The following is a 23,746-nucleotide window of genomic DNA, read 5'->3' as shown; positions in this document are numbered from 1 at the left end:
AACCAGTTGATTTGAAAACATTTGTGTTCCTCCAGAGGACCCCTTTAATTAACTTACTTGTATAGTGTTGCTAAAATTGATGCTGGTCCTTTGCAGTTATGACACTGTTAAGACTGTATATCAATATTGTAAGTTCAGGTGCCAATCATTTTAACATCACTTTTGACTTTATACCTCCAGCACTAAAGTCATAATACAAGGTTATGTAGCAGTTGGTGATGTAACACTGAATGATGTACTATTACTAGTTCTCACTGCAGTTTGTACAGGAGGCAACAGAACATATTATGTAAACGTCATTTTTACGTCCTGTTATTTATTTTTTTATTATATTTTTTAACAGTAGATCAATGGCAACAGGATACATTCTGATGCATTCCTTTTTTCTAACCGTATAAACCCAGGATGTAAAAGCAAAGGGTGAACATAGCCCTATTAACAACCAGTGAAATTGCAGGAAAAGTAATTTTTCCTAGTACTTTAGCATACACAACTTTGTACATTTTAGTTATTAAGTGGAGTTATATATTGGAAAGTAAAGCTGTTGTGTGAGGGGGCACCAGACAGGCTAATATTGTGACTGACCAGTGTTGTAGAAGGAATTAACTGTACTAGAATATTACTCTCTTGCAATATTATCATTGTGCAGTAAAACTAACATTTGCTATTGGTTTTAAATGTTATTGTAATTGCAATACAATTATTATTGCATTATACTAACTTTGATGTAAAAAAAAAAAAAACATTTTTGCAATAGGTCTTTATTAAACATTTTGCTCGATCTTCTTTCTGCAGCCTGCATTTTTCACATACATTGTAGGCTGCTCTATCGCCTTTAGAAGGAAATCCATTAGACCGGCTGTTGACCCTGATTTGGTTATAGACTTAGATCATTGGGAGTGGCTCGAAGCTGGGCGATCAGACCGCTAACCTGACTAATCTGACTGAACAGGACAAAGTAGCCTGCACTATACTGTATATGCAAACAATGTAGGGAATCACAGCACACTCCATAATCCTTTGCCTAGAGATTATAATTTATTTACAAACAAGATGGGCATGATGATCAGGTGATAATGTACAGAATGCAACTAATTTTAATAAATGTTCAAGGCCACCTAAGGCCTTGTTCACAATCACCTGTATTCATGAGTATTGACCTGTGGATTATTACATAAAACAGGCTGTAGAAGTAAAGAAATTTTTTTATGAAAACCTTTTTTTTTTTTTTTTTTTTTAAATGCTGTTCTCTGAATGTACAGTATAATGATTTTCAACCTGATGCTGGTGAATAAAAAATACATACACGTCATATAGGAGGTAATGGAAAGTTGATGTTCTGACAGTGTCTAGGGAGATTATATTTGTGTAACAGACTATGAAAGAGAATGAAAGAGTGGTCCACCTTTTTAAATAGAGCTTTTAAAAGAAAATACCATCTGAAAACCAAAACCAAAGTAGTCAGTATGAGCTATTTTGAGACAATAAAACAATTCTCTTAAGCATTGAAAAGTGTTCTGCAGCTGTGTGAACAGTTTGTTATATACAGTTTGTATAGCATCAAGCAGGGGGCTCAAAAACCGTTAGGAATTGATAGACAATGCGGACTAGAAAGTTGCATAACCTTTTATTATGCATTAAGTAATCTTTATGTAGAGACAAATAGTAAAAACAAGTAATAGGTCCTGCTAAACACATGCATTGAGTACACCTATAAATTAGACAACATACAACTCTTTATGTACGTTTTAAGGTAGTATTTTCTTTAAAAGTGTATAACTTATTTTAAATCAACTGGTGCCAGAAAGTTAAACAAATTTGTAAATTACTACTATTAACAAATCTTAATCCTTCCAGTACTTATCAGCTGCTGCTTACTACAGAGGAAATTATTTTCTTTTTTGAATTTCTTTTCTGTCTGATCACAGTGCTCTCTGCTGACACCTCGGTCCATATCAGGACCTGTCCAGAGCAGGATAGGTTTGCGGGATTTGTTCCTGCACCGGACAATTCTTGACATGGACAGAGGTGTCAGCAGAGAGCACCGTGGACAGACAGACAAGTTCAAAAATTTTAAAAGAAAATAACTTTCTCTGCAGTATACAGCAGCTGATAAGTACTGGAGGGATTGAGATTTTTAAATAGAAGTAATTTACAAATCTGTATAACTTTCTGGCACCAGTTCATTTAAAATAAATTGTTTTCCACCAGAGTACCCCTTTAACATTCTGTGATGATTATGTTGTTAATTTATTTTAAGCTTGGAGTGGCTGTTGTATTCATAATGAGCTTCAAATCCACAGCAAATAAGTGTTCAGTGCTGAAATACAAAGACTTGAAATATGCTTTATTATTGACAAAGATATGTTTTATTATTGAAGTGAAGTCGTAAAAGGAGTTGTCCGGTCCAACAAAATATTTATCTAAGGGGTTGGTGCTATCAGAAAAATGAAAAAACTTACACTCACACCAGTCCTCTGCCTCGTCTGTCTTTGCTGTCTCTGATCCTAGGTGAGCAGTGCTTTCTGCCTCCATTTCAGCACAAAGTAAATGCTGGCTCAGCCATTCACAGGTCATAGAAGTGACTTACCTATGCCAGTGTTGAGATTAAGCAGGAAGCGCTGCTCAGCCAGAAATGGGCACCATTGGTATGGAGCAGTGATGTGGAGGGGGATCAAGGCAGGTTGAGTATCATTTTTTTTCCCATTTTTATTGCAGACCAAGGCCTTACAACTACATTGTATGCACAAAATTGTTATGCTTTCCAAAATGTTATAATTTTTGTCTACGCAGTATGTTAGAATATGTGTTACAAAAACTAGCTCTGACTGCTTTAAAGAGATACAGAGAAAAAACCTATGAAACCTGTTTGAGAAGATCATACAAAATTGCTTCTATGGTGTGGTCTTCTGAAAGAAAATGGCCACTATGCACAACGTATGGTGGACTGAAAATCCATCACACAAACTCTAAACTGGTTAAGGAGGTGGTATTCCCAAAGAGGTGGTCTTCTGGAGAGGGTTCACTCTAAAGTTAAACTTTAAAGTTTGTACAGGCATTGTGTAATAGCTCTTACATAAAGGATACTGGCCATACCTTCAGTTACATGTATCATTGCTTTAATCTGAATAATCTGGAAAAAATGACTTTATTGCCTCCCTGAATTCTCAAAGAGGTGTGGTCTACTTTGCCTCCAGGCCACAAAGCCTCTCTGCTGTAAGGCACCCTTGCTTTCTATTTGACAGGTAAGCAGGGTTCACCTTCCTGGCTGAGCACTGCTGAAATCTGCACATGCGCCGATACAGATTGCGATGCACATCCAGTGGGATTGCCCCAGTTATTATGCTGGATTTCGCAAGATTTCTGCAAGGCTTGACACTCAGGAAGCTGAGCCCTGCTTGTCTATCAAACAGGCAGCAGGGGGAGATTCAGAGCCAGAAGACATTTCCGCTCGAGGGCACAGCGGATCCTGGATCATGCCTTTTTAACACTTCAGGGCCTTTATAAAGTTGCAATGATATACGTAACTAAATTTATGACCAGTATCCTTCCTGATAGCTTTATTACAGCGTCAAACATTTTTTAAGCCCTTTGTAGGTAACAAATTATCTTTTAAAGTGGTTATCCGGAAATAGAAAAACTATTTTATTTTGGGCAAAAACAGCGCCACCAGTGTCATTAGGTTGTGTGGGGTATTACAACTTGGCTCCATTCACTTCAATTGAACTGATCTGAAATTCCTTACACAGCCTTAGAACAGGTGGGGTGCTGTTTTTTGGAGAGAACAACTCTGTTTTACTTATCCTGGAAAACCCCTTTGAGTATATTGTGTGTTGAATGTACAGAATACATGGCTTAAATGTTATTTTTGTTTATGACAACATATCATTTTATCTTTAAGGCTTCCATGTCCAGGAAAAATAAATTTGTATACTGACAGTATTTTCCCACTGCGTCTACAACTAACAGACCCACCACCAGGCTGTTTTCTAAATATGAGACCATATGAGGCATTTCTTTATAGCGGAAGGGGTCAGCTGTCCTAGGTCTACAGCTTGTACTCTTCCATGCTTCTCTTTACATCTTTCTCTCTCTAGTGCTGCTTAACACTGGCTATGACTCTCAATGAGGTTTTCCTTTGTGCTTGATCTAACCATGTGGTAGAACAATACAAACTGAACATGGTTCTGTCAAGCACCATGGAAGGCCACATACTTTCCTGCCGCATGGCATGCTGGGATTCTTCTACTTTTAAAAGGTGAGATATGCATTTTAAGAGGGAATAAATTATAATAAAAACATTTTATTATAACCTCTAAAAATAGTTCTGCTGTATATGGTTTTAGGAAGATTTGCAGTAAATATGACACAAACTTATAATAGCAATACCTGAGTATGTCATTTTTATTCCATAGCTGTATTTGATGACTTGAGACTTAGCTTACTTGCTCCTGTTTGGTGCTTATTATCAGTTCCATTATAAGTTAAAGAGGAAAAACTTTTTTTTATATATCAACTGGCTCCAGAAAGTTAAGGGGGTATTCCAGGCCAAAACTTTTTTTTATATATCAACTGGCTCCGGAAAGTTAAACAGATTTGTAAATTACTTCTATTAAAAAATCTTAATCCTTCCAATAGTTATTAGCTTCTGAAGTTGAGTTGTTGTTTTCTGTCTAACTGCTCTCTGATGACTCACGTCCCGGGAGCTGTGCAGTTCCTATGGGGATATTCTCCCATCATGCACAGCTCCCGGGACGTGACATCATCATTGAGCAGTTAGACAGAAAACTTCAGAAGCTAATAACTATTGGAAGGATTAAGATTTTTTAATAGAAGTGATTTACAAATCTGTTTAACTTTCCGAGGCCAGTTGATATATATAAAAAAAGGATTTGCCTGGAATACCCCTTTAAACAGATTTGTAAATTACTTCTATTAAAAAATGTTATTCCTTTCAGTACTTATGAGCTTCTGAAGTTGAGTTGTTCTTTTCTGTCTAAGTGCTCTCTGATGACACCTGTGTCGGGAACCGCCCAGTTTAGAAGCAAATCCCCATAGCAAACCTCTTCTACTCTGTGCAGTTCCAGAGAAAAGCAGAGATGTCAGCAGAGAGCACTGTTGCCAGACAACAAACAACAACTCAACTTCAGAAGCTCATAAGTACTGAAAGGAATAACATTTTTTAATAGAAGTCATTTACAAATCTGTTTAACTTTCTGGCACCAGTTGATATAAAAAAAAAAGTTTTTTCCTGGATGGATAACCCCTTTAAAGTTGCCATTTTTTTCAATCAACAAAAAATGAAATAAAAATGACTATGAAATGACTATGATTACAAATGAAGCAGAGCTGTATAAGTCTTGAGTTAGTAAGACTTAGTAGATGTTCTTTGCATCTAGATATCACAGATGACAATTCACTCATTCTGCAATGATTAATGCTAAGTTCACATTGCCATTTGCATCCGCCCTGTTCAGGGTCCGTTCGTCTTTTTTTTGCACTGAATGGACCCTGAAATGGGTCAGAACACAACAGACCTGAAGGAGATCATATAGCTGATGGGGATCCATATAGTGAATTCAGACGGCAATGGGAAAGAGGCCTAACTCAGCTCTGCTATGTTTGTATTAGGGCACGGTCCACCTTTAAAATGACTTTTTATGGTTTTATGTTATTTTAAAGGGCTTCACCCACTGTAAATGGATGTGAAAGAAATGTGAAATATGAAGGGTGGACCCCTGCCCAATATGAGCATTAATCTCCTATTGCATGGCTCAGCTCTGGGCAGCAGGGGCCACACAAACCATTGCTAGATCATTCCTGCAGCTCTTTACTTTTGGCATATTACACGATGTGTGACCAGTGAACAAAGGTTTGAAACCTACAATGAGCCAAGTGTTTGCTCATTTGTCGGCTAATCACTGGGCCTATTATTCCGTGCCCATATACCTCTTCCTGGCTTTGGATCCAATAAATGCTATGTGTAAAATCACCTTAGGTAAATGTCTTTAGAAAAGTGCTATTGCATAGGTCATCATGCCCAGAAATAAGTGTTGAATGGGAATTATAGCAAGTGTGACTGTACCATAAGCATTGGCCGGCTTGTTTTCATACTTATACCTTAGCTGAGCTTATTCTCCAAACTGTGCACCTCCAGCTGTTGCATAACTACCCTGTTTCCCCGAAAATAAGACACACCCATAAAATAAGTCGTAGCAGAATTTCTGAGGATTGGAATAATATAAGACATACCCCGAAAATAATGCATAGTGGTAGCATAGCTAAGTGTACAGTTGCAGAGCGGTAAAGAAGACGGGCAGCCCTTCTCATCGGCCCCATCATGACAGCTGCTATCTCGGAGGTGACCAGAGAGGTACCGGCAGCCCCATCAACAGTTTGGAGGCTACAGTTCTATAACATAGTGGGGCATGTACTCTGTTAGTCCTGGTGTAAATGCTACACTTCATAGATTGCAAATCAACTTAACAAGCAAAGAGCAAACAAGGCATACTTAAGGGAATATTCACAGAATTGTGTTATTAATGCTCTTTATTCTGCGCCTCAGAGTGCTAAAGGGGTACTCCACTGCCCCAGCATTTGGAACATTTTGTTCCGAACGCTTGGAGCAGGTGGTGGGGGTCTCCTCAATGCAAGTCTATGCTGCCATGCCCCCTCCCATAGACTTACATTGAGGGGGTGTGGCATAACATCACAAGGGGGCGAGGTCGTGCACCCAGCATTCTTAACGAGCTGCAGGACCCCCCCCCCCCCCAATCAGACATCTTGTCCCCTAGGGGTGGAGTACCCCTTTAACTGCACCTCATTTTCAGAAGTGTGTTTGCTCTTTTGAAAATTTGGGGCAAACATCACTAATAGCCAATCATTTAATACCAGGTATACTGGGTATTAACTGCGACACTTTGTGCACCAGAAAGAGGTGCAAAACCTTTAAAAATAGTGTTAATAGCACAAACAGCCTAACCATGCCCTAAACACATCCCTTAAAAGCATGGCTAACAGGGTAATAAATTGGGTGCTAAATATATGAATACGTGGTGCTAATAGTGTGCGCCATATTTAAGGCGCATGTGGCGCAGCGAAAGCAAAACAAATGACGCAAAATTCTTTGAATATATTCCCGCTGGGTTTTCTAGTTCTAAAGTCCACAGAATAGTCAATGTACTATGCCAAAAATTATACAAGATGAAAACAATAGGGGAGATCAATTCCTAATAGGCAACCAATCACAGCTCAGTTGTAATTTTGCCAGAGAAATTTGAGAAATGGAAACTGAGCTGTGATTTGTTGCTATTAACAACATAGAGAATCTTACTATAAGGCCCTGTTCACACTGAAGAGGAGGAAATTCTGCACTGATTCCGCTTGCAGCAGCTTCCTATTAAGTTTAATGGGAATTACGCTGTTTTTTTTACACATCAGAAGTTCTGCAACAGAATGAATTTCCTCAGTGTGAACATACCCTGAGACAGCTTGATAAATCTCTCTCAATTTGTTTGCAAAGTTACAACCATATGGTTTAATTATACTGTCTCTGTTTACACTATGGTACATTTTTGAATATGTATATAAATAGAGATGTATATAGAATGTATCATTATTAGACAGAATATGAATGTTTAATTAATTCCTCAACTACAGTAAATTCAGTATTTTATGTTGGAACACTGGATGCATTTAGATGATACCTGAAAATTGCCAAGACTTATCATAATGCTTTTGTGGTGGCCCAGTACAGGATGGTGTTGCCCTGTACCTTTCGTGCCCTGTCAGGCAGTGTCCCTCAGTGTCCCAGGCCCCCTGTGTATAAGTTGTATATTAAAAAATCTGTTATGCCTTAAATAAAATGTACCATGTGATTGTTACCCAGGAGGTACCAGTGACCAGCTGACCCCAAAGGTGACCTATGGGCTCCCTACTAGTTTCATTCATATAATCCCTGTCTCTCTCTTGCTCTCTTGCTTCCTGCTGAGGTCCAGTAAAGTCATGCCTAGTGTGTGTGTGTCCAGAGTAGTGGAGGCCTCAAGTCAAGTCCTGCAGCCACAAGTCAAGTGCAAGTAAGCTAAAGTCACCATCCTGTCAGTCACAAGTCAGTCAAGTCATCTTTCTACCCAGCGTGGCCTGCACTAAATTCTCCCATCCAACTACAAGTCCCAGCAAGCATGCGAGGCCTCTGTGTCACTGGTCACCTCCTTGGGCCCTGGCTGTACTGCATAGAATGTTACAACTGTCTACCCTCAGTAAATCTACCACATGCCGGCCACAATGAATATCTTTGCGGCCCGGCAAAGATATTCATTACTCTGGTCAGAGCCGGATCATCATTGTCTCTCCTGGAGCACCTGCTCCGTGCCCCGTGCCCGCAGGGGGCCCCCGTCACATTTGTGGCATCCCTGTGTCCCGAAAAATCTTTGCAGGATACAAGGATGCCCCGGTTACCTCTCCGCGTTAACTTTCAAAACGCAGAGGCCGCCGGGAGGTAGCGCACGCAGGGATGTCACTGACGTCCCGTGCATGCACCCATAGGAGAAAAGAAGAGCGGAGCGAAGCAGTGAGGAGGGTATGGTAAGTCATCACTCACCAGCATGTCATCTTCGGTGTTCCGACCACCGATCCTCCGGTCCTGGGACCTACTGCTATGGCCCATAGGCCATAGCAGTAGATCGTTACCCCGGACCGGAGGAGTGGTTGTGGGAACATTGATGTGGGGCAGTAAACAGACATACAGCCTCCAGCCATACACTGTATATGGCTGAAGGCTGTATGTCTGTGGGGGAACTGTACTGCACCTAATGTGGGGGAACTGTACTGCACCTAATGTGGGGAACTATATTGCCAACCTAATGTGGAGGAACTGTACTGCACCTAACTGTACTGCACCTAAAGTGGGGAACTATACTGCCAACCTAATGTAGGGGAACTGTACTGCACCTAATGTGGGGGAACTGTACTGCACCTAATGTGGGGAACTATACTGCCAACCTAATGTGGGGGAACTGTACTGCACCTAATGTGGGGGAACTATACTGCACCTAATGTGAGGAACTATACTGCCAACCTAATGTGAGGGAACTGTACTGCACCTAATGTGGGGAACTATACTGCACCTAATGTGGGGAACTATACTACACGTAATGTGGGGGAACTGTACTGCAGCTATTGTGGGGGAACTGTACTGCACCTAATGTGGGGGAACTATACTGCACCTAATGTGGGGAACTATACTGCCAACCTAATGTGGGGAACTATACTGCACCTAATGAGGGGAACTATTCTACACGTAATGTGGGGGAACTGTACTGCACCTAATGTGGGTGAACTGTACTGCACCTAATGTGGGGGAACTGTACTGCACCTAATGTGGGGGAGCTATACTGCACCTAATGTGGGGGAACTGTACTGCACAGTCTTGTGCAGGGGGGCATGGGGTCTTGTGCAGGGAGGAATGTGGTCTTGTGCAAAGTAGGGCATGGAGTGTTGTACAAAAGGGGCATGGGGTCTTGTGAAGGGGGGTCATGGGGTCTTGTGAAGGGGGTCATGAGGTGTTGTGCAGGGGGGCATGGGGTCTTGTGCAGGGGGGCATGAGATGTTGTGCAGAGAGGGCTTTTTTTTTTTTTTTTATGCCGCCCACATAAACTTAAACCTTGTTTTTTTGGCCCATGTTAGCCTTTGAGTTTGACATGCTTGCCCTAGGGTAATAACATCTTCCCTGCACCTCACACCCCGCCATACCACACTTTATGCAAAATCTAAAGATGGGAATCGCAGTGTCAACCTTCAGTATCACCTTCCCTGGATGTCATCACTACTGATTCTTCCTGATAATATTTCAGAATATATTGTTTAATTGGGTCCTTGAATCCTATGAACTGCTTAATTCTCTGTTGTAAAACATACATCAAATATTGCACAGGCTGATGGACGCGCACGTTCTACTAGTCCTGTAAGCAGATGGCTGGATTTCACATCAGATCCCCTTATGGGAATACGTTAATAGACCCGCCACCTGTCATTGATTTCAAGGCTCATGTTCACATAGTAAATTTTATCTTCATGTTGGCAATTGATTTTTTTGCAGTCTAGTAAAGCAAAGGCTGTTTTTGTGTTTATAATAGTTTTATGCCCATGATCTTTTATCATAAATGATGTTTTTTTTTGTTTTTTTATTGCTACAGCTTGTAGCTGGACAGCATAGCAGCTGCAGTCAGTATATGTCATCATAAAAGCTCTTCCCATATGTGTTCTGGCCTTGTATAGTTTTGTTATAGGGTATTACGGTATATGGGTCCTAGTCACAGTCCACAGCCAGTTATGAAATTATCATTGATGTGGATGATGATATGGATTACCACACTGGGGCAGATGTATCACTGTATTGGTGATAGTTTTTTGACGAATTAGCACTCCGTATTTTATGGACAATAGGATGCACTGGGCCATAAGACACACCCATAATTAGAAGCAATAAAGGGAAGAAATAGATATGTTCTGTAAATAATATTTAAGTTATATGGAACACATACAGTACCACAGTTCTCTAGTACATTGCCACCCACCCACTGCAGCATAGCCACGTCCCCTGAAGACCATGTGACATATGACTTATTGTCTCTGGCCACATGAAATGCTGGGAAAGGTCAGAGACAACAGTCAAATACAAAGACTTGCAATTCAGCACTTCTGGGTGTGGGTCCTGTGCATGAAAATGGGGCAAAGCATGAAAATAGAAGCATATGAAACCGTATTAGAACTTGGCATCATGGTCTCAAAGGCTGAAGAACAAAAAATCATGGAGCACCCCTTTAAACTGGCCATACACATTATATATGTGTTGGCAAATCTGCCAATCATCTAACATGTAAAGTGTTCAGAATAAGGTTGTTCGTATCCTGACCGCAGGATCATTCATTCTATAATACAGAATGTGTGTTTTAAAGATGAAAACTAGTACAGTTCTGAACTAATAGGGCTCAGGTAGAGGCTCTGGCCATTAAAGCTATGACACAGACACAAGCATTCCGATCCTGGTTGTTTAAAGGGGTACTACCGTTCTGACAACTTATCCCCAACCTAAAGGATAGGGGATAAGTTGCCTGATCGCGCGGGGTCCCGCCACTGGGGAACCCCGCGATCTCGCACGCAGCACCCCGCTCTCATCAGGCCCCGGAGCGAACATCCGCTCCGGGTCTGATGACGGGGTCGGTGATCGTGACGTCACAGCTCCGCCCCCGTGTGACATCACGCTCCGCCCCTCAATGCAAGTCTATGGTAGGGGGCGAGACAGCTGTATCGCCCCCTGCCATAGACTTACATTGAGGGGCGGAGCATGACATCACGATACTCCGGCCCCATGATCGGCAGTCATCGGACCCAGAGCGATGTTCGCTCCGGGGCCTGATGAGAGCGGGTTGCTGTGTGCGAGATCGCGGGGGTCCCCAGCGGCAGGACCCCGCGTGATCAGGCAACTTATCCCCTATCCTTTAGATAGGGGATAAGTTGTCAGCACGGTAGTACCCCTTTAATTCACTGCCAGTAGACAGTTGACAGGCATAATACATTGAAATTCAGAAGTTCCCTAATTGTCATTTGCCCAAATATTGGGGCTTTGTAAGGTTATTGTTGTTTTATGTTCTTGTCCAGTGTAGTATAGCACAGTGGTTGTTTTGCTGCCATGGCTTGTCAATCAACAAGTTTAAAAGCTATTGACAACTTCAAAATGCATTTTTTTTATTTGTGTTTTATAATGCAAAAAAATATTTTTCTTCTCTCTATACTTACCATATTTTTCGCCGTATAAGACACACTTTTTCTTCCTCAAAACTGGGGGGAAAAAGTCGGTGCGTCTTATACGGCGAATACACCCCTATCGGGTCGGTCTCTGCGGCCATCAACGGCCGGGACCCGCGGCTAATACAGGACATCACCGATCGCGGTGATGCCCTGTATTAACCCTTCAGACGCGGCGATCAAAGCTGACCGCCGCGTCTGAAAGGAAAGTGACACTAACCCGGCTGTTCAGTCGGGCTGTTCGGGACCGCTGCGATTTCACCGCGGCGGTCAAAAACAGCCCGACTGAATAGCCGGGTTAGTGCTTACAGGACACCGGGACCTTACCTGCCTCCTCGGTGTCTTCTCTGTTCAGGGATCCCCTGTATGGCCGGCGCTCTCCTTCCTCGTCATCACATCGTCGCATACGTGCGTCGGCGTGCGTAACGACGTGATGGCGGCGACGGAGAGCGAGGATACCCGGCCGGCAGCAAAGACGTTCCGGAGCGACGGGGACACGGTGACAGCGATGGAGCGACATCCAGGGCAGCGGTGATGGGTCCGGGGCGGCGGGGACACGTGAGTATTACCTCCTATGCAGTGGTCTTCAATCTGCGGACCTCCAGATGTTGCAAAACTACAACTCCCAGCATGCCCGGACAGCCAAAGGCTGTCCGGGCATGCTGGGAGTTGTAGTTTTGCGACATCTGGAGGTCAGCAGGTTGAAGACCACTATTGGGTTCAAAATCTTTATTTTTTTAGATTTTGCACCTATAAATTGGGTGCGTCTTATATGTCGGTGCGTCCTATAGGATGAAAAATACGGTATATTCTTTCTTTCCTGCCTGTACAAACTGTCCTTCAAGGTTTCTCACCTCCTGTCTATTATCTGATTAATGTTTAACCCCTACTCCGACCCCTCACCAAGGCAGTAACCGAGCAGAGCCTGGGTTACAACCAAAAGACATCTCAAAAGTCCTAAGTCTAGGATGAAAGTCAACAGTCTAACCACGTAGACACAACTAGGCAGATAGACAGTGCTTACAGTGCCTACTTGTATAGTTTGCCTCTATGTAACAAAAAAATCTGTGTCTGGGGGAGTTGCATGAAAAGCTTAATTTTGCCTTGTATACAGTAATTTTTAACTCTTTTATGTAACATGATTTCCCACTTTACATTCACATCTCTGTACTCTACACTGGATGGCTTCTACTCTAGTGATGGAACAACTGTGTTTGCAATGGTACCTGGCCAGTATTGATATTACATTTTCAATCTCCGCTCATGCCACTATACTTTAAAAGAACAATGAATTCCAGTTAGTTATGTCTAATAAAGAATTATGATTTATTATTATATATATATATATATTATTATAATATATAATATAAAATGAATGTTTCACTAACTTATATTAAAAGATTATGTTTAGGAAAGGGGGTCAGACTATGGTTAGCCAAAATGAGCTCAATTCTTAACAGACACATGGACCATATTGCACAGCACAGGAATGCCATTATTATTGAAATTATTGTGATGCATGCAGCATTTCTGTCTACTTAAAGGAACATTGCTTGCTAGTATGTTGATAGAAACTGCAAACTTTGGTTCTTAAAGGGGTACTCCGCCCCTAGACATCTTATCCCCTATCCAAAGGTGGGACCCCCGCAATCTCCCTGCTACACCCAGCGTTTGTTTAGAGCGTCGGGTGCAGCGCCGGAGGCTCGTGACGTCACTGCCATGCCCCCTCAATGCAAGTCTATGGGAGGGAGTCTGATGGCTGTCACGCCCCTCCCATAGACTTGCATTGAGGGGGCATGGCCGCGACGTCATGAGCTGGGCGTGACCGTGAGGTCACGAGCCTCCACCCAACATCGCCAGTCATCCTGCACAGAGCGAAGTTCGCTCCGTGCACCAGATCTCTGGGGTGCCGCAGTTGAGATATTATTACTATTACGTCGTATAATAATGTACAATACACTTACTGTAAAATATGACATAAGGTTATTGTTTCTTGTTCTTGGTGACTAAGTCACCACTATATTAACCTATTACAGCGGCTTCAGCTTGGCTTCCAGTGTTTTTTCCATCCTTACTCTGGTTTTAATCAATGTTGCCTCTTATTTAGTACATTTTTGATATATTTGAGTGTAGAGTTCTGCTGGTTACCTGCTGACATTCTGCCGTCTTCAAGATACAGACTAATAGCTTTATTTGACAAATTAATGTTTCCCACAGGCTCAGAAGATTACAGAAGCAAGTTCAGTGGGGATTGTTTCATGGACCTTGTTTGTCCAGAAAAATGTCGCTGCGAAGGAACAATTGTTGACTGCTCTAACCAAAAAATCACCCGAATACCCAGTTATCTGCCGGAGTACACCACAGATCTGTAAGTTTGACAAATGTCCCTCCCATTTACCTCAAAATAATAAATATTAGTTACAAAATACAATAATTTCCCAAGACTAAGATGAAGGCCTTCAGAGGCCTCAATATAAACAGCAATATTTCAGGCATATTTTAAGGGTGAATATTTTTTTACATACTTTGGTTAAATATTTCTTTACTTTTATTTGGGCTAAAAATGTTACTTTTATGTAGTAACAAGACGTAGTATACCAGTGTTTTCAAGTTGTGTGAAGCAGAAAATTAAAAAATAGGGCAAAAATGCTAATTCCCTTCATTTTCATTTTGTAATTTAACCAGGCAAATTTATGTCACAGAATAATTCCTGAACTCTGCTGTGTATGTTAACCCCTTAAGGACATAATTTACTGCCTATTTTTTATTTCAATGTTAATTTTAGTAGTTTTCCCCATTTTTTCCTGAGGAATGCTGGGATATGATCTGTGTACTCCCATCAATCCTCTGATCACAGATAATAATGATCTCATATTATGAGATCATTAATAGATTATTATTAGATCATTATAAGATAGATTATTAGATTACTGTTGTCAGCGATCTGTATACAGATTAATGCGGAGAAGACCCAAATCATGGCATCTCACCATGTTCCTCTCTTCCATCAGATTATTGAAAGCCTATGACATCATCACAACATCACAGTCTGGCAGGGTGACAGCCCAAACTCTTTAATGGTAGAGTTCTATTTAGCACAATATGCCTTTAAAGAGGCAAGATCTACTTTTAACAGGCAAGCTGTAGTAGGCATGGTGCATTCATTATGGTTATTTAGTGCAGGCATAGGTAACCATCAGCACTGCAGATGTTTTGGACTACATCTCCCATGATGCTCTTACAGTCAAAATGCTGCCAAAGCATTTTCTCCAGTGCAGAAGGTTGCCTATGCCTGGAGTGGTTAAAGGGGTACTCCCGTGGAAAACTTTTTTTTTTAATCAACTGGTGCCAGAAAGTTAAACAGATTTGTAAATTACCCCTATTAAAAAATCTTAATCCTTCCAGTACTTTTTACAGACTGTATACTACAGAGGAAATTATTTTCTTTTTGGTTTTCTCTTATGTCACGACCACAGTGCTCTCCACTGACCTCTGCTGTCCATTTTAGGAACTGTCCAGAGCAGCATATGTTTGCTATGGGGATTTTGGTCTGCTCTGGACAGTTCCTAAAATGGACAGCAGAGGTCAGCAGAGAGCACTGTGGTCATGACATGAGAGAAATCCAAAAAGAAAAACATTTCCTCTGTAGTGTACAGCCCCAAAAAGTACTGGAAGGATTAAGATTTTTTAATAGAAGTAATTTATAAATCTTTTTAACTTTCTGCCACCAGTTGATCTAAAAAAAAGTTTTCCACGGGATTACTCCTTTAAGGTAGTGTTTCCCAACCACGGTGCCTCCAGCTGTGGCATTTGGCTGTCCAGGCATGTTGGGTGTTGTAGTTTTGCACCAGCTGGAGGCACCCTGGTTGGAAAACACTGGTTTAAGGGGATTGTCTGGGGTTAGAAACAGGGTCTGGTTTTTTTGCACTTTGGTTGACGAGCACACAATAAAGTCATCCTTGCAAGTCCATCTTTGGGGTGAGTGCCATCATTTCTCCTTCATTGTAATTTACAAATCTGTTTAACTTTCTGGCACCAGTTGATTTCAAACCTTTTTTTCTCCGGAGTAACACTTTAAATTAGCTATCTGACCATGTGCATGCTCTGTAATGAGCTCTGTACTTGACCAAATGCATGCACTGTAACCTCTATACTTAGCAGCAATCAGTGGGTTACCAAACAGGTCAGTAAAAACAAATGCATGTGCTGTAGAACTGTCTAATAGGTTGTCCTTCTTTTCTTGCAAGATTGAGCACCACCCTTAGGACTGTATCCACACTATACCTGTCTCACAGACGCATGTTCACTCTCAGCACAGCAGTGCCGGATATTGTTTCTACTTGGAAGATTTGTAAATTACGTCTATTTAAAAATCTTAATCCTTCCATCACTTATTAGCTGCTACATGCTCCAGAGAAAGTTGAGTAGTTCTTTCCAGTCTGACCAAAGTGCTTTCTGCTGCCACCTCTGTCCATGTCAGGAACTGTCCGTAGCAGGAGATGTTTGCTATGGGGATTTGCATTTGTCAGTTCTTGACACAGACAGAGGTGACAGCAGAGAGCACTGTGGTCAGACTGTAAAGAACTATACAAGTTCTTCTGGAGCATACAGCAGCTGATACAGTAAGTACTCATAGGCTGATGATTTTTATATAGACATCATTTACTAGTCTTTATAACTTTTTGGCACCAGTTGATTTGAAAACATAATTTTTACTCTGGACAGGCCCTGTTTTCTATTTCAGGACACTGTTGTGTTATTCACACAAGATATAACTAGAAACAATAAGGCATGATAGGATCTGTCAATAAGTTATTCGTTTTAAATTATATAAAAAAAAAAATAAGTGGGTCCATCTGTCATTACATACATATAACCTGACTTTACAGATCGGCCATCTAACAATTTGGCACTAAAGATCTAATGATTCAGCACAATAACATGTGCCCTAATGTAGTCTGAATACCTTACTTATTTGGCTTAGTGTTTGCACTGATGACTTATCTAAATACTGATATCCGTAGACCACCACAAATTCGTTCTTCTAATCCAGGTTTTCAAAGCAAATAATGTAATCGGATGGAGGAGAATGCTGACAGCATTTCCTGTCTAAGCAATTTAAACTAATGCCATAGAAAAATTGGGCATGGTGCTTTGCTTTTCCATGTATAGGCAGTTAAAGAATGAGGTTTATTTATTTGGAAGCTATGGCTAAATTTGCTGAGTAAGTGAGGAGAACGTTCTTAATTTGTATTTTTGTTTTTAATAGTTTGGTCCTATATTAGCCAAATCACATTGTGGCCCTTGTCAGCACATCTTAATACTTGGCTATATTTTCCTGCTTCAAACACACGAATTCCAAGGATTGACAGTTCACTTATTGTCTAACACATCCCAGCTCTTGAGGGATGCCATTGTAATGAGATAATCAATGTTATTTCATTAATAATCAACTTAACTATAATTTCATAAAAAAGGCAATGTGAAACTCTGCTCTGGTGTTCTGCTGCGGAAAATACAGTGCAGCAGCCTCCCATTGTTTATACTGGGGTCCCCTGCAGCATTTACACTACGGATTTCCATGGTAAAGATTCTGTCATGGAAATTCTGGATCCCAGACTCCGCCAGAGGAATGAACGTGTTCTTAGTTTCGGCAGAGACTGCTTAGAAATCATTGCCATCAATGGCTTGTTCTGACCGCTACAGATTAAAACTTTTCCCGGAATATCTTTTGTAGTGTGAATGAGCCCATATTGGCTATCCTGGAAAAAATATGTAATCGGACAGATTTAGAAAAGTTTGTTATATTATGTAAGAAGAATGGCACCGTTTACGATGGACATAACATTTTAAAGGAATCACTCATGATGATAACTTTTCAGTTTGTGGAGTTAGTGTCCAACAGAGAAGACAAAGGGCCCCATAGCAAAGATTAAAATCTTCTACGCCCTTTAATTTTCTGGCACCAGTTGATTTAAAAAAAAAAGTTTTCCATGGGAGTACCACTTTAATGACATAAAATAAAGGTCTATGGGAGAGGGATTCAAAAAGTGTACATTCTGAAAATAATTTAGCCTTGTTTTGGCTAACATTGTGCCAAATTTTCAATAGCATGCACCAAAGAAAACCCAAAACAGTCCTTTACTATACTACCTCAGAGGTGGTGTAGACTGAGCATACAATGTAAGATGTGCTAGATTTTTAAACAGCCTAAGTCACTGTAAAAATGTGGTGCAATCTTAGACTGCCTAGTCTAAGTAAGTTTTTGAATATGTCCCCCATGTATCTAAGAAATAAGGCACAAATAGAAGAGAAGAGACTTTATCGATATCCAATTTGCATGTACTAAAAAAAACAAAAATGAAAAGGGTAAACTGGCCCAGTCTTGACCTGGTTGACTACCAGACAAACAGCCCCCTTTTGGTTTGTTTTCTTTAAAACAGACCTAATCTTATATTTTGTTGGTTAGTTAACAATAAAAGACTTTAAAGGGGTACTACCGTGCTGACAACTTATCCCCTATCTAAAGAATAGGGGATAAGTTGCCTGATCGCGTGGGGTCACGCTGCTGGGGACCGCCGTGATCTCGCACGCAGCACCCCACTCTCATCAGGTCTGATGACTGCCGATCACGGGACCGGAGTATTGTGACGTCACGGCTCCGCCCAGTGTGACGTCACGCTCTGCCCCCTCAATGTAAGTCTATGGCAGGGGACGAGACAGCTGCATTGAGGGGCGGAGCGTGACATCACACAGGGGCGGAGCTGTGATGTCACGATCACTGGCCCAGTCATCAGACCCGGAGTGGATGTTCGCTCCGGGGCCTGATGAGAGCAGGGTGCTGCGTGCGAGATCGCGGGGGTCCACGCAATCAGGCAACTTATCCCCTATCCTTTAGATAGGGGATAAGTTGTCAGCATGGTAGTACCCACCATAAGGTGATTTTAGTACGTACCTGGCAGACAGTAATGGACATGCATAGGAAGGATCTGCACTTGTCTTGGGGCTAAATGGCTATGTCCTGAGATTACCATAACACTGTGGCTAGCTTTTTGTGAACTTGTATTTCCTGTTTGGGTTATGTTTTTTTACTACAAATCCCACAATGCCATTTTCCTCCCTCCCACACATCAGCCACCCCATCCATTGAAACAAAAGACCTGTGGTTTTCAATCAGGGTGTCTACAGCTGTTGCATTAGTTGCTCCACCCATTGAAGCAGACAGGCTCCCTGTCATCAGCTGACTAGTAAGTCAGGTCTCGGCCGCATTGCAAGTTGTGAAAAATCCGAGACAACAGTCATTTTGTATGCTGGTAAAATCACAGAATTGTGAGAAAACCGTCACACACAGGTACAGACACTATATTATGAACTACACTAACTTTGTAGCCCCTGTAGCATAGTCAAATAAAAAAAAATCCTGTAATACCCCTTTAAGGGCAACATGCAAATGTGTCATATTTACAGCGGAGTGTTACATTATTCACTCCTTCCTTAACCATCATTAACTGTCTGCTCTGTACCATCACACCATCTCTTCAATCCTCCCACAGCTTTTTAAGAAAAGAAAAGCTATCAGAATGCTAAGAAGAATTAAGAGTGAATGTACATATTGAATAATGCATGTACATTTGAGTTCTCTGTTTCTATTTATTAGGCGTTTGAATGACAATGAAATCTCAGTCCTGGAAGCTACAGGAATATTCAAGAAGTTGCCAAACCTGCGGAAAATGTAAGCGGAGCTAATATACTGGCTTTTTTCTTCCTTCCAGATGCTCAGAAGTGCTGGATATTAGTGTTTGTTGTATTCCACTATTCACTCTACTTCTCTCTCTGTCATTTTCACAGTACTGTAGTGATGTCGCGAACATAAAATTTTCTGTTCGCGAACGGCGAACGCGAACTTCCGCAAATGTTCGCGAACTGGCGAACCGGGCGAACCACCATTGACTTCAATGGACAGGCGAATTTTAAAACCCACAGTGACTCTTTCTGGCCAAAATAGTGATTTAAAAGTTGTTTCAAGGGGACTAATACCTGGACTGTGGCGTGCTGGAGGGGGATACATGGCAAAACTCCCATGGAAAATTACATAGTTGATGCAGAGTCTGGTTTTAATCCATAAAGGGCATAAATCACCTAACATTCCTAAATTCTTTGGAATAACATGCTTTAGCCCCCTTTAGGCAGCACATAGAGCCCCCCTTTAGGCAGCACATAGATTCCCCCATATTAGACAGCAAATAGTAAGAGCCCCCCTTTAGGCAGCACATAGGTAGAGCCTCCCTTTAGGCAGCACAAAGAGCCCCCTTTAGGCAGCACATAGTTAGATCCCCCTTTAGGCATCACATAGTTAGATCCCCCCTTTAGGCAGCACATAGATTCCCCCATGTTAGGCAGCACATAGTTAGAGCCCACTTTTAGGCAGCACATAGAGCCCCCCCTTTAGGCAGCACATAGATTCCCCCATATTAGGCAGCACATAGTTAGAGCCTCCCTTTAGGCAGCACATAGAGCCCCCTTTTGGCAGCACATCTTTAGATTCCCCCATATTAGGCAGCACATAGTTAGAGCCTCCCTTTAGGCAACACATAGAGCCCCCTTTAGGCAGCACATATTTAGATTCCCCCATATTAGGCAGCACATAGTTAGAGCCCCCCTTTAGGCAGCACTGGTTTTATTTCACAGCCAAAAAAGGTATTTTTTTTTTATTTGAACAACTGTCACACCAAATGTGATTTGCACTAGTGTGACAATGAGCAAAAAAGATTGCCAGCGGAGTTCCCCTTTTAAGCAGAGGTCCCCAACCAGGGTGCCTCCAGCAGTTGCAAGACACACAGACTGAACTTATAGCCCTTTTAATACTGTAGTTAGTTTCTTGAGGGAAATTAAGTTTTACACCGGAGTACCCCTTTTAACCAGCGGTTCCCTCCCAACCAGGGTGCCTCCAGCTGTTGCAAGACACACGGACTGATATTTGAGCCCTAAAAAGGTTTTTTTTGGGTGCTGTCCTTAAAGCAGATGTTAGACTAGTGCTTTAGGAGTAAAGTGGACCCTGAATACACCACCTAGCAGCAACCTAGCTATCGCTTTCCCTATTACAACAGGAGCAGCTTCTCTGTCCCTCCACTTTCAAAGCCTGCAGCATGCCTTATGAAGGTAAAATGGCGTCCGTGCAGGAGGTAGGAGGGTCTGGAAGGGAGGGACTGCTGCTGATTGGCTGTAATGTGTCTGCTGACTCTGACTCACAGGGTCAAAGTTTTCCGCAATGTTAAAGTATAGGGGGCGAATCGAACTTAGCATGTTCACGTTCGCATTGCCGGGCGAACATATGTGAAGTTCGCCGGGAACTGTTCGCCGGCGAACAATTCTCAACATCTCTACAGTACAGTCCTTACAGTGATGCTTAAACTAAATCTCCTTTTTAGAGATACATACCAAGGCTGCATGTAAATATACTTTGAGAATTAAATGCAGACTATAAAATAGTCTATATAATAGTCAAAATAATGTATTTACATTTTTTTTTATATATTCACCTTATTCAGGACCTTAGTACCATTACAATAACAAATCCAATATCAAATATGTATATATTTTTGCACAATAAAAAACACTTTAAAAACAGAGCAACTTTTAAATTTTTCTATTGACAAAGCTGAGTGAGGGTGTAATTGTTGCAGTTCGTGTTTTATTTGTATCACTTTGGAGTTCATACTTTTTTTGATGCTGTAATTTGGCAGTTGGGATGCACAATAACCAGCATTCTGCATTTTATTATTTGTGTAGCTATTTTGTTTGTTTATACTGCATTGACTGGGTTACATCTTGCAGGGAATTTTGCAGTGTCTGACATATACCTCTGACAGATGCCACTATGCACCTACTGGCTCCTATCCGTATACTGTACAATTGTATGTAAGGATTTGCACAGTTTTTTTTGCACTGTTCCATACAGCATAAAAGGTATACTGACATATATCTGTCATATGGAGGCCAAAAGTGACACACCGTCAGCCTCTGTGATGTCAATGGGAGCCCATGGAAGTGGCTGATATGTGTCAGGAGTTTTCCTGGTGCTTTTGGCAAATGTACACCGCAAATTCTGTGTAAAAGTAACCTAACTCCCATGTTTAGTTGTTTTTGTCTTCTTCAGATAATTTCATATTTTATTTCTCTTTTTAGAAACCTAAGCAATAATAAGATTAAAGATATACGGGAAAGTGCCTTTGATGGTGGAGCTGGTGTGCAGGAGCTGATACTGACAGGAAATCAGCTGGAATCTGTCCAAGGACGAATGTTTAAAGGTCTACTTGGCCTCAAGACGCTGTGAGTAGAGAGAATATGAAAGGATCTGCTGCAGGAGTGTTCATGTGTCTAAGAAGACTTTTGTTAGGTTTATTGTAAACAATCTTCATGCAATAAGTAAAGTATAAATATATAAGTATAAAGTTTCCTTAACATATTTAACACGTTAACGACCATGGACATGTATACACGTCCAGGGGAGGATGCACGATCCCGCACCTGGCAAGTATACACGTCCATGGTTCTCGTGGGCACTGCCCAGTGTACCCACAAGATCGTGCCAGGGACTAGGCTGTAACACACATTTGGGACCCTGCCCACTGCCGGGACCAAAGTAAACATTGGTCCCAGCAGTTAAGCCCTTACAGCCGTGGTCAGAAGCGACAGAGGGAGTCTCTCTCCGGTAGCACCTGGCAATGTTCGCAGGGTGCTGCTAGTTACCTGAACAGCCAGGGGTCATACAAAGACCCCCAGGTCTGGCCCGGTTAGTGCCAGAGGCACGTCCTGATATGCATCCTGCCAGTGTAAAACTGGCAGGCAGCATATAACTACAATGCTTTGCAATACTAAGTATTCCAAAGCATTAAAAAAAGTGTATAAAAAATATTAAATAAATAGAAGTGAAAACTAAAAAGTGTAAAAACAATAAGTGTAAAAAATTAAAAATAAAAATACATTTAATGAATAAATATAATTAAAACTAAAAATGCATAATGTTTAGGATCACACGGCGCACATCCGCAGCAGATTACATGCTGCGGATGCCCGACAGCAGTTACAATAATGAGCTCCCTGCTACGGCTGGGTAGCTTTGTGTGTCCACTCATAGCGGTGGATTTCCCACCGGGGGCAATCGTGGTGTGAAATAGGCTGCGGATGCGCTCTATGTGACCCTACACTGCATCCCATTCATACTGCCTTTCAGCAGTATGTTAGAGGTATCCGTCAGCATCATTTCAAAAAAAGTGATGCTGACATATACTGTAGCAGCTCAATTCATTTGAATGAGACTGCTATAGTATACATTGGCATCCCTTATTTGAAAAGACAACGGACAACTATACTGCAGAAATCGCCCAACTCCCCCTCCCACCAACAAAATAAACCAGTTTTTCCAAGATTTTTATTTTTTTTTTTTTTTTAACTATGGTGTTAAAATACTCACTGTACCCCCTAGCGCATACCTTGAGGGGTCTAGTTTTTAAAATGAGGTCATTTAGGGGATTCCTATGTTCTATCACCTTAATATTTCTGCAAACCTTGCATAGTACATAAAAGAAAAGATGTACTTTTCAAATTTTCTAAATTTTCAAAATTTCAAGTAAAATTGTTAGGCTTTAAAATATTAATAAAAAAAAGAAATGCTTTCAAAATAAAATAGACATCTCAAAGTATACATTTCATAAACTATTTGGTCAGTTAGTATAAATATATGCAACATATTAGTGTTAAAATTGCAAAAAAAAAATGTATTTTAAAAATGTCATGATTTTTTGCTTTGTAAAAAAAAAAAAAACTACAAATGATATCAGCTTACTTTTACTATGTACATGAAGGACAACTTGTGACAAAAAACAATGTCAGAATTATCGTGATTGGCAAAACGTTGCCAGAGTTATTCTCTAATAAAGAC

General features: G+C 41.2%; 1 protein-coding gene across 2 annotated transcripts in view; it reads left to right on the top strand.

The window, feature by feature from the left end:
• The window catches only part of SLIT3 (slit guidance ligand 3), a 574,817-nt gene that overhangs the window by 456,826 nt on the left and 94,245 nt on the right, over positions 1-23,746 (top strand). For both annotated transcript variants that reach the window (XM_056516502.1, XM_056516503.1), the window contains 3 exons: positions 14,023-14,173; positions 19,463-19,537; positions 21,991-22,134. In XM_056516502.1, the coding sequence (XP_056372477.1) occupies positions 14,023-14,173; positions 19,463-19,537; positions 21,991-22,134 (370 nt within the window). The remainder of the gene's footprint in view (positions 1-14,022; positions 14,174-19,462; positions 19,538-21,990; positions 22,135-23,746) is intronic.

Source organism: Hyla sarda, chromosome 4 (assembly GCF_029499605.1).
Source record: "Hyla sarda isolate aHylSar1 chromosome 4, aHylSar1.hap1, whole genome shotgun sequence".
Classification (NCBI taxonomy): Eukaryota; Metazoa; Chordata; class Amphibia; order Anura; family Hylidae; genus Hyla; species Hyla sarda.
Note: the sequence above shows the minus strand (reverse complement) of the source record. Positions and strands in the feature narration are given on the sequence as shown.